We start from the raw sequence: 12,476 nt of genomic DNA on the forward strand, positions 1-12,476 counted from the left end.
AAGGCGCTTTAGAGCATGTATGGTTCTTACAATCTCTATGGGCGAAAACGCACTTTAGGGCATGTATGGTTCTTTACCATCTGTATGGGCGAGAACGCGCTTTAGGGTATGTATGGTTCTTTACAATCTGTATGGGCGAAAACGCGCTTTAGGGCATGTATCGTTCCTTACCACCTGAATGGGCGAAAATGTGCTTTAGGGCATGTATGGTTCCTTACCACTTGTATGGGCGAAAACGCGCTTTAGGGCATGTATGGCTCCTTACCATCTGTATGGGCGAAAACGTGCTTAATGGTATGTATGATTCATTACCACCTGTTTGGGCGAAAACGCGCTTTAGGGCATGTATGGTTACTTACCACCTGAATGGGCGAAAACGCGCTTTAGGGCATGTATGGTTCCTTACCACCTGAATGGGCGAAAACGCACTTAAGAGTATGTATGGTTACTTACCATCTGTGCGGGCGAAAACGCGCTTTAGGGCATGTATGGTTCCTTACCACCTGAATGAGCTAAAACGCGCTTAAGGGTATGTATGGTTACATTCCATCTGTATGGGCGAAAACGCGCTTTAGGGCATGTATGGTTCCTTACCACCTGAATGGGCTAAAAACGCGCTTAAGGGTATGTATGGTTACATTCCATCTGTATGGGCGAAAACGCGCTTCAGGACATGTATGGTTCCTTACCATCTGTATGGGCGAAAACGCGCTTTAGGACAAATATTGTTCCTAACCAGCCGTATGGGCGAAAACGTGCTTTAGGGCATGTATGGTTCCTTACCATCTGTATGGGCGAAAACGCGCTTAAGGGTATGTATGGTTACTTTCCATCTGTATGGGCGAAAACGCGCTTCAGGGCATGTATGTTCCTTACCATCTGAATGGGCGAAAACGAGCTGTAAGGCATGTATGGTTCCTTACCATCTGAATGAGCGAAAACGCTTTAGAGCATGTAAACTTCATACTCAACTGCATTTAAACTTTGTTATACTCTATTATTACAGAATAGCATCATAGATATTATCTTAGATTCAGACGCACCCGAACACTTGCAAACCTTATAATATTGATAAATGTGTTTTTTTTTATCAGACTTAGTAAGTTTCGAAATTCAATGTAGTAACTGAAAAGTTTTGATGTTCTTCGTTTGTATAAGGCCCTCTTTGTGTACGATATCAGTTTTTACGGAAGCCCATATGCGTGTTTAGCTACATTTACGTTCAAAGTGTTCCGGATTGCCTACGTTGTCCTGACGGGTCAAGCAGTCTTGGTTAACATTTTTATTCTTTACAAAGTTGATGTTATCTATATTACATATTGCTCCGTCGGGAGCTTAAATTCACTGATCACTTTTGTTTTATCTCGGTCAGAGGACAGCAGAAGTTGGAGCAGGTGGTTTATATCAATGTTACTCGTAAGAAAACAGACACGGGACTATATTTTACGAATGAGCCACTGAAACGATGTTCGGATTACAACTTGTCACTCCTGTGGAATACTGCTACACCTTCTGGATTTTCTCTACAGAATAAATGGATATATACGAGATGTCAGTGTAAGAAGAAACTATTTCTTTGTTTTTGGATCTTAACATATATCAAACAAACAAAACGTATGAAAAAATCCTCTTCACTTTTGAGCTTGATATAGCCCTTAATTTTTTTAAATCTCCATTATTTGAAGAGATGTTCTTAAGGTAGCACTCTGCGACTGAATTAAATTTTTTCCTACAGTGTGTTATTTGATTTAAGCATCATGCAATTCAATGTTGCTTGCTTGATGATTTACTAAACTGATTAGAAATATAAGCGATCGCAAACAAGTTTTGCGCTTTATGTTTCTAAATCATCTTTGAGACTTTATTAACTATCACAATAGAAGTGTTCACGTGCCATGTGGCGGTAAAATTTTCTTTCTACTTGAGTTGTTCTGCTCATATTAAATCAAATGTTTCTGTGTTTACGTTTTATAGTTCATTACCTCTCATGAATAACCCTACGTGTCAGTTGAAGCTCACAATTAACAGAATGTTTCTTTTATATGTTAAAATATTTTTTTTTGGAATTTTAAGAAAACGACAATCAATTCATGACGTCATGAGGTAAATAGACGATATGTACCCATTTGGTTTTAACATAAACTATGAATTAGTGAATCCGTGTAAACACATCCCGACAGAGTATCAAAGGAAACACCCTTAAGGACCAGATGAAGTACTCGAGAAGACAGTTATCAAACATGTGCATTCCTGGTGGGATTTAAGAGCTCCCTGTTATAGAGTTGAAGGAAAGCATAGCGTCCAACATTATAGTTCTTGGTGCGTTTTAGAACGAGGAGTTGTATTCCAGAAAGTGCGCTTCCTTACAAGCTCCTGTAACAAGGTTACCGTTGTTATAGACTGTTACTTAAATACTAAATTAGCTATCGTTATTCAGATTTGGTCTTAGTTTAAAGTTAATTCATAAACACTTATGCGAAAAAGTATATCAAAACTATTTTATAGGGATGTTGTTTACAAACTTCGTAAAATTATAGTTCATGGCAATTTTCCAGCAATATTTTGTAAAGTTACAAAACGTTTTGTTCAATGAGGTTGTGACCAAACTGTTTTTAAAACATCGCATGTTTAGTGTCCAATCCTTTTCATGTTGGACGCTGTGCTTTCCTTCAACTCTATAACAGGGGGCTCTTAAATCCCATCAGCAATGCACTTGTTTGATATCTGTCTTCTCGTCTGTTTCATCTGGCCCTTAAGGGTGTTCCCTGTGATACTTTGTCTTCTTGAGTGTTTCATCGAGTCCTTAAGGGTATTTCCTTTGATACTCTGTCTTCTCGTCTGTTTCATCTGGCCCTTATGGAAAGACTTCGAGTACATGCGGTTATGGTTATTAAGGTTTGCTTCTTATATGAATTTACAAGAGCATTTTTGTGTTTTACATTACTTTCCTTCTGTTGCCATTGCGTGTGTTAAGGGTTCAACAAGCAGGGATATCTTTTATTCACACTGTCGTGAACATGGTGCTGGTAAAAGTGAATCCAGTTGCACCATAAACCGGTGTAAGCTCCCATTTGGCGGTTATGTCAATGTCCGTTCCAAGGCGATGCCCCACTGTGTTCCTTTATTTGTTCGTATTGTCCTTGTGTGTTTGCTTTGTCTTTGTCTGTGCATGTATCAGTCTCTGTTAGTCTCGCCCGCGTACTGTGTGTTGCGCTTTGTGAAGGCTGCGTTTTATAAACATAGCTTTACCTGTTGCAAATTCATCCTTATCTTTTTCCTCTCGATCTTTTTAGGGGAAATATTGCTCAACCTAATCGCAAAGCATCGTCCATCGTCATACAACAAGAGTTTAATGATACATTTTAAACATTTCTGCTTAAAATAACTTAATATGTTTGTAAGTGTTCATAGTATGATCATGTAGTCATTATTAAACTCTTTATAGCTTTTTACTTTCTCACACAAAAATATATTGAAAGCTAACTTTGGGAGCTTTCACCCATGTACTGTGGATTTCATCAGCCAACTGATCTTCTGTACATTAATTGGGATTAGGATTAACACCATCCCCCGACGGCGCGAGTGATGTTAATGCTGTGACCTATATGTGCAGTAACTGGAAACGCCCCCGTTTCTGTCCATCGCCGGCTTGTATGCCCTGATGTACACGGCCTCCTCGACCCCTCTTTCAAACCAAGAAGGTTCCTGGTCAAGAATACACACAGATTCCAATGAAACAGCGTGACGTGGGCTGTCTTGGTGTAGGTGGCGTAATATCTCTCGCTACTACCACTGAAGAACTAGGTCGTCTATGTTCCATGAATCTTGCTTTCAGTGTTCGTTCTGTTTCACCTGTATAGTCCTTGTTGCATTGATTGTTTTTTCATGTCCTTCACATTTTATATGGTAAATTGGGGCGCTGATTTCTTGTTTACTTCTTTAATCCGTTGGTTTTACAAGGATTTGTCTAAGAGTGCGTTTTGTTTTAAAACACACATTTATCTTGTGTTGACTGAACATTTTCTTCAGATGTTCACTCTTTCCTTTCATGTATGGGAGGATGACACTTCCATTCGAGACTTTTCTATCCGTTGTTCTCCTTCTGCGTTGGTCTTTCTTCCTCAACAGATGTTTCTTAACTTTGTTAATTGTCCATCTTTGGTAATGGTACACTTTTAGGACTATACTCGCATGTTTTATTTCAGCCTTTAGGTCTCTAAGATCAGAGGTCACCGCTTCCGCTCTTTTGTGTAAAATTTGTGTTCTTCTGGATGCACTCAGTTGAAATCTAAATACTGATCAGTATGTGTTTGTTTCCGAAATACTGTTGTTTTCAAATTACCATCACTGGGTCATATAGTGTTAGTATCTAGAAATGCCAAAGGCCTGTTGTCTATCTTCTTTCTCTGTGGTGAACTTAGTATCCGGGTCAATACTGTTAATGTGATCTGTAAATTTATCAACATACTGCCTCAGCTGCTTGACATAAGTATCGTCCACATAGCGGAACTACCAACACAGAGGGTGGGGTGTTGTTGAAAGTACCAACGACTCATAATATTCCATATTTAGATTGCATACTATGTGGAACACCGGCGATCCCAAGACCGCTCCGTGAATTCTGGAGGTAGTATTGTCCATCGTACACTAAATAGGTGCACTTTAGGCAAAGTTCTAAAGTCTAGTTACCCTGTCTGCTGATAGTGGTGTTCTTTGAGAAAGAGTGGTGTCTGTAGTGAGTTTGTTCGTAATGACCGTCAATGCCATGTCCACGAATAAACTTTTAAATAACGCACTTATATCATATGACAACAAGAGCTCATCCTCATTCACCGTTTTGTCTTTTAAAATCCCTACAAAATGTTTTGAATTCTTAATGTGACGGTTAGATTTCCCCTCAAGTGGTGACATAACTTTTACATTTGCAAGGTTTTTGGCACTGTTGTATGTAATTGATCCTACCCTGCTCACAATGAGGCGCAAGGGCATGTTGGGTTTGTGCACCTTGGGTAGGCCATAGAATTTAGGAGGAGTTTCCGTGGTCGAATAAAGTTGCTTACTTAAAACAAAGTTAATTTCTTTATCCTCCCTGAGTTGAGTTTTCATTCAGATATCGTGTCGTCATGTTTGCTGTTACAAGAGAATATTCGTAAGCAGACCGATATTTTCATATCATACTAATTACATCTATATGCAACATTATGATACTAAAAAACCCGCGAATTTCAGGGAAATCTTTCCTTTTCTTGATGGATTTTTGTATGTTTCTTTCAATTATATCACTAGCGGATTTAGAGGGGGCGCACCCGGCGCGCACCCGCTCTAAAATCGCCGGGGCATAGGTAATTTGTCTTCTGTTCTGGGTAACATAAATGCAAAATATATATTTTTCTCGCTATGCTCGCACATGAAAAATCGGACAAAGTTTGCACGAGCTCCTATATAGCTCTTTACAATTTTATGTTAAATAGCCCTAGGTAAACCCTCCCTAAAAAAATCCTCAGAAATCGGGCTAAGAATTTCCAAAATACATGTGCAAGAATAAGTCTGACAACTGATAAAATGTGACTATAGTTTGCATGTTATTTGTGTTAATTTTGTCGCAAAACCAGTATTTTGTCAATACCTAATGAAGTACCTCAAAACACCCAGAATGCACCAGATGGGATCCATTGTTTTCAAAATTTTCCGGGGGAGCATGCCCCCGGACACCCCTACTTGCTCTACACTACAAATATTTTAACCACCTCTAACACCAGATCCTGTATCCGCCCCTGTATATATAACTCATTATAGAAACTGCACCCAGCAATCTTCATAAACGTGTACCTACTATTCGGAAAATGTCGCAGCCGTTTTTTACACGAATTAGCGTCTCCTTATAAATCTGTAACGTAGATTAAGTCAACATGATATTAATAGCTAAAAAATAGTTAACTTTATTTGCGCACGCATGTGTGTATGTGTGTGTGTGTGTGTGTGTGTGTGTGTGTGTGTGTGTGTATATGCGTGTGCGTGTGCGCGCGTGTGTGTGTGTGTTCGGGTTCAACGTCTTTTTCAACCATTTTTCAGTCATATAAACGACGGTGTCTACTTGTAGCAGTGAGCACAATGCCCAACTTTATAGTGCTGCCTCTCTGGAATATCACACCGTATACATGTGGCATGATACCCCACCCGGTCACATTATACTGACAACGGGCTTACCAGTCCTAGCACTATCCTCTTAATGCTGAGGCCAAAGCGAGGAAGCTGCTAGAACCATTATTTACGTTTTTGGTATGACGCGGCCGGGGATCGAACCCACGACCTCCCGCACTCGAAGCGGACGCTCTACCACTAGGCTACCGAGACGGTTGCCTTTATTTGTAGACAGTTCTGAAACTAAGCTCCATTAAATGTAAACTTAACAACTGCCCTTATTTGTAGACAGTTGTTAAGTTTACATTTAATGGAACTTAGTTTCAGAAGAATTAACCAACTTATCAAAGATGATCAAGGGAATTTAGATCGTATATGTTTCTGCACAAATGATCAAATGATTTTACAAATTCAAGCGTCTGAACGATGAGGTCATAGATCAGTTTGTATTGACTTTCATTGTTGATTTATTTGTTACATAAGAAATAAATATCTCACATATTTCCTAAACTGAGAAAGGTTCCGTATTTCAGGATTTAAAAGCAGTGATAGAGTGGAAATCTGTTAAACATTTATGCTTCGTTCTTAGTTTGATAGAACAATTCTTTTAAAGGTCATATGCTTTCAATCTAGATGAAATTCGTATATAAACAATGTACTACAGAGTTTTCAGTAACAAGATAGGCATGTCTTTTTTTTGTTATTTCAGGTCTAAATGAGAGCCTTTACAAATCATGCTTAACAAACAAGAAAATATACTTGCTTGGAGATTCAACATTAAGACAATGGTATTATAATATCATCGACAGGTTTAAAAACCGTCCGAGTGGAAGAAAAGTAGTACATACACAACTTTCGTATTTCAATAAGGAGTACAATACACGGGTTATGTGGAGTCCTCATAGCATGCCTATATTCCTGCTGTATCAGTGGACTTCTTTACGCGACACACTTTACTCTATATCTAGACGAATTGACAACATACCTCAGGAAGAACATGCTGTTGTTGTCTTTCAGCTATATATGCACATGTTGCGGTATCATCATAGTGTCTTTCAACGAAGAATGGAAATCATAAGAAACTCTGTAGAGAAGTGTTTGAAAAGAAATAAGAACATTGTATTTATGATTAAATCCCCGCATACATTTTTTGAACCTACATTTGATAACCTTGCACTTGGTGATTACCCGGGTAACGTATTTAGTTATATTTTATATGAAGTGTTTCAGGGCTTACACGACAAAGTTGTGTTACTTAATAATCGTGATATAAGTTTGACCTATCTAAACAAGAACGCACATCCATCTGAAAGCATTGTTAATGCTATGGTTAATCAAATGTTGTGCCATGCATGCTAACGCTATGGTTAATCAAATTTTCTGCCATTCATGTCATGAAAGGCGTTGATAGGCAAGACCTTTGATAGAACTGAATGTTAACATTATAAACATTACGCAAATTTTCATTCACAAACTTTTCATATTTCATATATAGATCTAGGAGACGAATATTACTTTTATCTTAGGTTGCCATTGTGATCCGAAACAGAAACATATTTAGAAATATTATGAGAGGCCAATCATATCAAAAGCAGATATTATTTCAAGTTTGTCTTCACATTCCAAACAAGTATTGAACAGTTACAACAGTTACAGTAGAAACCAACATGTAAATGTCATGTGATGCAAATGAAGCTATTAACCACATATTAACTTTCTATAATTATATATTGCCATGCACTTATAGGTAGTTGTATATGTATTAAAAGTCATTTTTTTCAAGATTTGATAAAACTTTTTTTTTTTATCTTACATTTTAGCTATTGAAAAAGTTTGCGTATATTCCAGGACCCCAACCCCCATCCGCCCCAATCTCCTCCGCCCCTGCTTACGTTCAGCGAATATCTTTTAGCATTTTACCATGTATTGAACATATGTGACGATCATAAAACGCATTTTTGGTTGCGGGTTTATCCCGCTACCAAAGTTAAAGTGTATTTCTGACAATCTTAGCATCTTTATTTGATTCCAAATCACACCCAAAGGATGTTCTTGTGCTACACAAAATAGTCCCATTCATAAACAATGCGGATGAATTATCAGTGAACAAGCAGTTCTTATTCAAGCTGTGTCCACTGCACTGACCATTTAGATTATATAACATCTGTCAATGATAAGGTATTCCAGCACATGGTTACATCACAAGCTGGGTCAGGCAGAGTTCATCTTAGATATGAGGCACATGAAATTTGTATTTGTTTCTCATTCATGTTTATTCATATACTGGCATTTAAACAGAAAATAAATCTACCAAAAACCCGCAACCATCAGACATTTCAAGGCTTTGATTTAACATTTCAGCGTGTTTTAAAAAATGCATTTTCCCCATCAATGCTCTCAATATCTGAAGATTTGAAACAGTGTACTGACAATGGGAATACTTCCCTGCGAATTGATCCTCGCTTTGTATACACATGGTATCATTATCATCATCATCATGATTATTATCATCACTTATTTCATGATCATCATCATCAGTATCACTAGAGCAATATTGGAGTCAAGGGGTATAAAAAGTTCATTTAACACCTCAGAAGGTATGAACTCATTCGTACAACAGCTACAATCAGTCAATACAGTTTTAAATTCAGCATTGTAAAACTCAGAAATAAGACGTGGATATTGTTTAATTAAAGAATATCTGAATTCTTTCAATTGCAACTGCTCTGCAGAAAATGCACGGCCTAATGTAACACCTATATGACCAGGTATGTTTGCATCTTCACAGTCAATTACAATGGATTCAAAAGTCATTTTTGTGACTTATAAATAGTGATACCAAATGCAAGAATAAGCGTAAACTGAAGTCTTTTTGAAAGTGCTTTTTTTGTTCTAGAAACTAGGATTTATTTTTGGGAAAAGGTACCTACTTAAGTTAACAGTTAATCTTCTCTTTGGAAAATGAACAACAACTTGATTAGGAAGAAGTTCTGTAACTCTACCAGTGCTACCATTGACGAGTTTCCAACTTAAATTCAAGACAAGCATAACAGTACATCCTGCTTTTAATCGTAATTTTGGGTGCTTGAATTTGTTTAAGGTAATAAGAATCTCCCTCATCTTCAGCTTTATGTAAACTTTAAAACACCTGGCACAGTTCGCAAGCTGTCACGATTAAAAAGGTTCGTCTTGTAACTCCGCGAGAAAAGATGCATAGTGTTTTCATTTTCTTCAATATTTCTTTTCATGTTTTTAAAAATAAAGTCCTGTGAACTTTGTGTTAAATTTCCCTTTTCAAGATCATGAACGCAGACTGTAAGGTTTTCTTCATTTTGCCTAAACATTGTTTCAAAATTTATATGATGAGGCAGAGCGGATGAGAAATATTCAGATCCAAAACAGAATTTACCACATTCGCCGTATAACGGGTCTGAAACAGGGGGGAACTGGTAACAACCACCTGAAAATATTACCTGTATTCCATTGAAATACCTGTCGTTTTTTCTTACCGGTCAACAGATTCAGATAACCCTTTTTACTAACCATAGAAATTCATCAACGATAAGGATTTCACATATCTTTAAACGTCGTCTTGTAGCTACATATCTCTCATCATTGCACACAAGCCATATTAGTTCTTGTATCGTAATACCCCATCACCCAACACACACCATCTATGCAACGTTTGTCCATTTTTAAATTGCACAGCAATACCTGTACTGCATGTGATAGAAACTTCCTTTCCTTTCCTGTCTATATCTTCTGCAAACTTAGAAAGAACGTATGATTTCACCATGCCGCCTTAACCAGTTAAAATAATATTGTGGCCATCTGATGCAGCCGGGTATAATGAACCTTGTCTAGCGCTTAACATAATTGAAACCTTATGTTACTTACTATGGACAGCTTTTTCCGGTGGAAGTGATGTTCTGGTATAATGTAGTCGTAACCGTATTAATTTTGCTACCCGGCAACTATATGCGCAGTACAAGGCAGGGATAAATTCGCAGGGAAGTGTTTCATAAAATTGAAATTGATCGATTTATATCTCGTCGGAATACGAATGACAGTTGTCAGGACAGGTGTCATTTGACAGAATGGTAACAGACCCGTCGATTGATACCAGGGATACTTAGGTAGGTGTTATTTTAAAAGTTTATTTGGTTATTGTTTTCCTGTGACCATGATACTATTTCAAATCTTCAGATATTGAGAGCATTGATGGAAAAATGCATTCTTAAAACACACTAAAATGTAACAAAGTGCGTTTTATGACCGTCACCTATGTTCAATACATGGTAAAATGCTAAACAATATCCGCAAAACTTAACCAGGGGCGGAAGAGATTGGGGCGGGTAGGGGGATCCTGACCCCCAAGTGTCTGTGTTTACGACAGTAATTAATAATACGAAGCTAAGGGAGATAATCGGTCCTTGGTTAACAACCATGACGTAATTTCCCAGATAATTATTTTATGTATTTTGTAAATTTCACCTGTCCGAGCAAATACAATAATTTTATTGGTATAAATCACTTTTTCATATATATATGAGAAGGACTTTGTTATTTTAGGCTTTATATTTGTTTTATTTTTGTTAGGAAAAAAAAACTTTTCACGACGGCTGAAATCATATAGGCCTACAGGTTTGTATTTTGTCTTTTAATGATTATTTTGAACTTGTGTTACAAACTTACTGCTTAAATTTTAAAAAATATTATACACATTAAATCTAAATTCTAATATGTTAAAACAAGCATCGTTTAGGCCTCTTGAAATATTATTATATTATTATTTGAATCTTTCAGCCTCGTCTGTGACAATACAACAAGCATATGCATAACGACAAAACACAAAATTGCACATTGTAGACATAGAACTACAAGAGACATTGATTATATTCTATATGAACACATCCTAAACTCTTATCTGTAAATGTAAAATCTACAAAATCTGCAAGTTCTGTCAATCACTACACAACGTGTACGGTTAAATGAATACTGGTAAGCATTCATTACAACCTGTGCACTATGTTCACAATAAAAGTGTGTTCTTTCTTCAATGATTTTAAGCAGATATTACAGTGAGCCGATTAGCATATATTTCCCAACTTGGATAAAACCCTAATTTTTAAATCGTAAATTACATGTATGTAGCCAATATTAAAATTGTTACAAAGTATTGTTTCTAACTTAGAAAATATTTCAGACAATATCTCGCTGGATTCTAATAACACAAAAACATTATTTTATATAACAATTTTTTTTCTATTAATATCACTAAGTACTCAAAAATCGTTTTTAACAGTAACTACCTACCTTTAAAATAGCAGTTCATGATACTCCAATTCGATACCGTTTGAATATTAAGAGCAGGTGTGCCATTTAATTCAGCTTGGTTTTCATAATGCCCAGGTTCAAACCATAGTGGCACTATGCGCATCTAACTTTAGCAAGAACCGATCTATATGAAAATGGAATATATCATGGTTGTCATCAAACTTCATGGTTTGGTTGCCATCAAACGTAATATTATAGTTACCATCAAACTTCTTTACATGGGTCTACCAAACATCAAAGTACAGTTGCCATCGAACTTCATAGTATGGTTGGCATCAATCTTCAAAGTAAGGTCACATTTTTATAGTATGTTTGCCATCAAACTTAGCAGTATGGTTGCCATCAAACTTCATAGTATGGTAGCCATCAAACTTCATATTATGGTTTCCATCAAACTGCATATTATAGTTGTCATCAAACTTCATAGTATGGTTGTCATCATAATTTTATAGTATGGTTGCCATCAAACATCATAATTATTATGGTTGCCAACAAACGGCATATTATGTTTGCGATCACAATTCATAGTATGGCTACCATCAAACTTAATATTATAATTGCAAACAAACTGTATATTATGGTTGTCATCAAACTTCATAGTATGAGTGGCTGGCATCAAACTACATATCATCACAATTTAATAGTATGTTTGCCATCAAACAGTAGTATGGTTGCCATCAAACTTCATAGTATGATAGCCATCAAACTTCATATTTTGGTTGCCATCAAACTTTATAGTATGATTAGCATCAAACTTCATAGTATGGTTGCCATCAAACTGCATATTATGGTTGTCATCAAACTTCATAGTAAGATTGCCATCACAATCCTATAGTATGATTTCCATCAAATTTTTTATTGTGGTTGTCATCAAACTTCATAGTATGGTTGCCATGACAATTCATAGTATGGCTGGCCTTAAACTTCATATTATGGTTATCATCAAACTTCATAGTATGGTTGCTATCACATTTTTATAGTATGGTTGCCATGAAACA

General features: G+C 36.7%; 1 protein-coding gene across 1 annotated transcript in view; it reads left to right on the forward strand.

The window, feature by feature from the left end:
• Positions 1-12,382, forward strand: part of LOC123553790 (NXPE family member 1-like) — a 50,285-nt gene extending 37,903 nt beyond the window's left edge. The window contains exons 6-7 of the mRNA XM_045343435.2: positions 1,373-1,557; positions 6,851-12,382. Of these exons, the coding sequence (XP_045199370.2) occupies positions 1,373-1,557; positions 6,851-7,500 (835 nt within the window). The 3' untranslated portion in view covers positions 7,501-12,382. The remainder of the gene's footprint in view (positions 1-1,372; positions 1,558-6,850) is intronic.
• The last annotated feature ends 94 nt before the right edge of the window (positions 12,383-12,476 follow it).

The sequence above is a fragment of the Mercenaria mercenaria genome, chromosome 7, assembly GCF_021730395.1.
Source record: "Mercenaria mercenaria strain notata chromosome 7, MADL_Memer_1, whole genome shotgun sequence".
In the NCBI taxonomy this organism is placed as follows: Eukaryota; Metazoa; Mollusca; class Bivalvia; order Venerida; family Veneridae; genus Mercenaria; species Mercenaria mercenaria.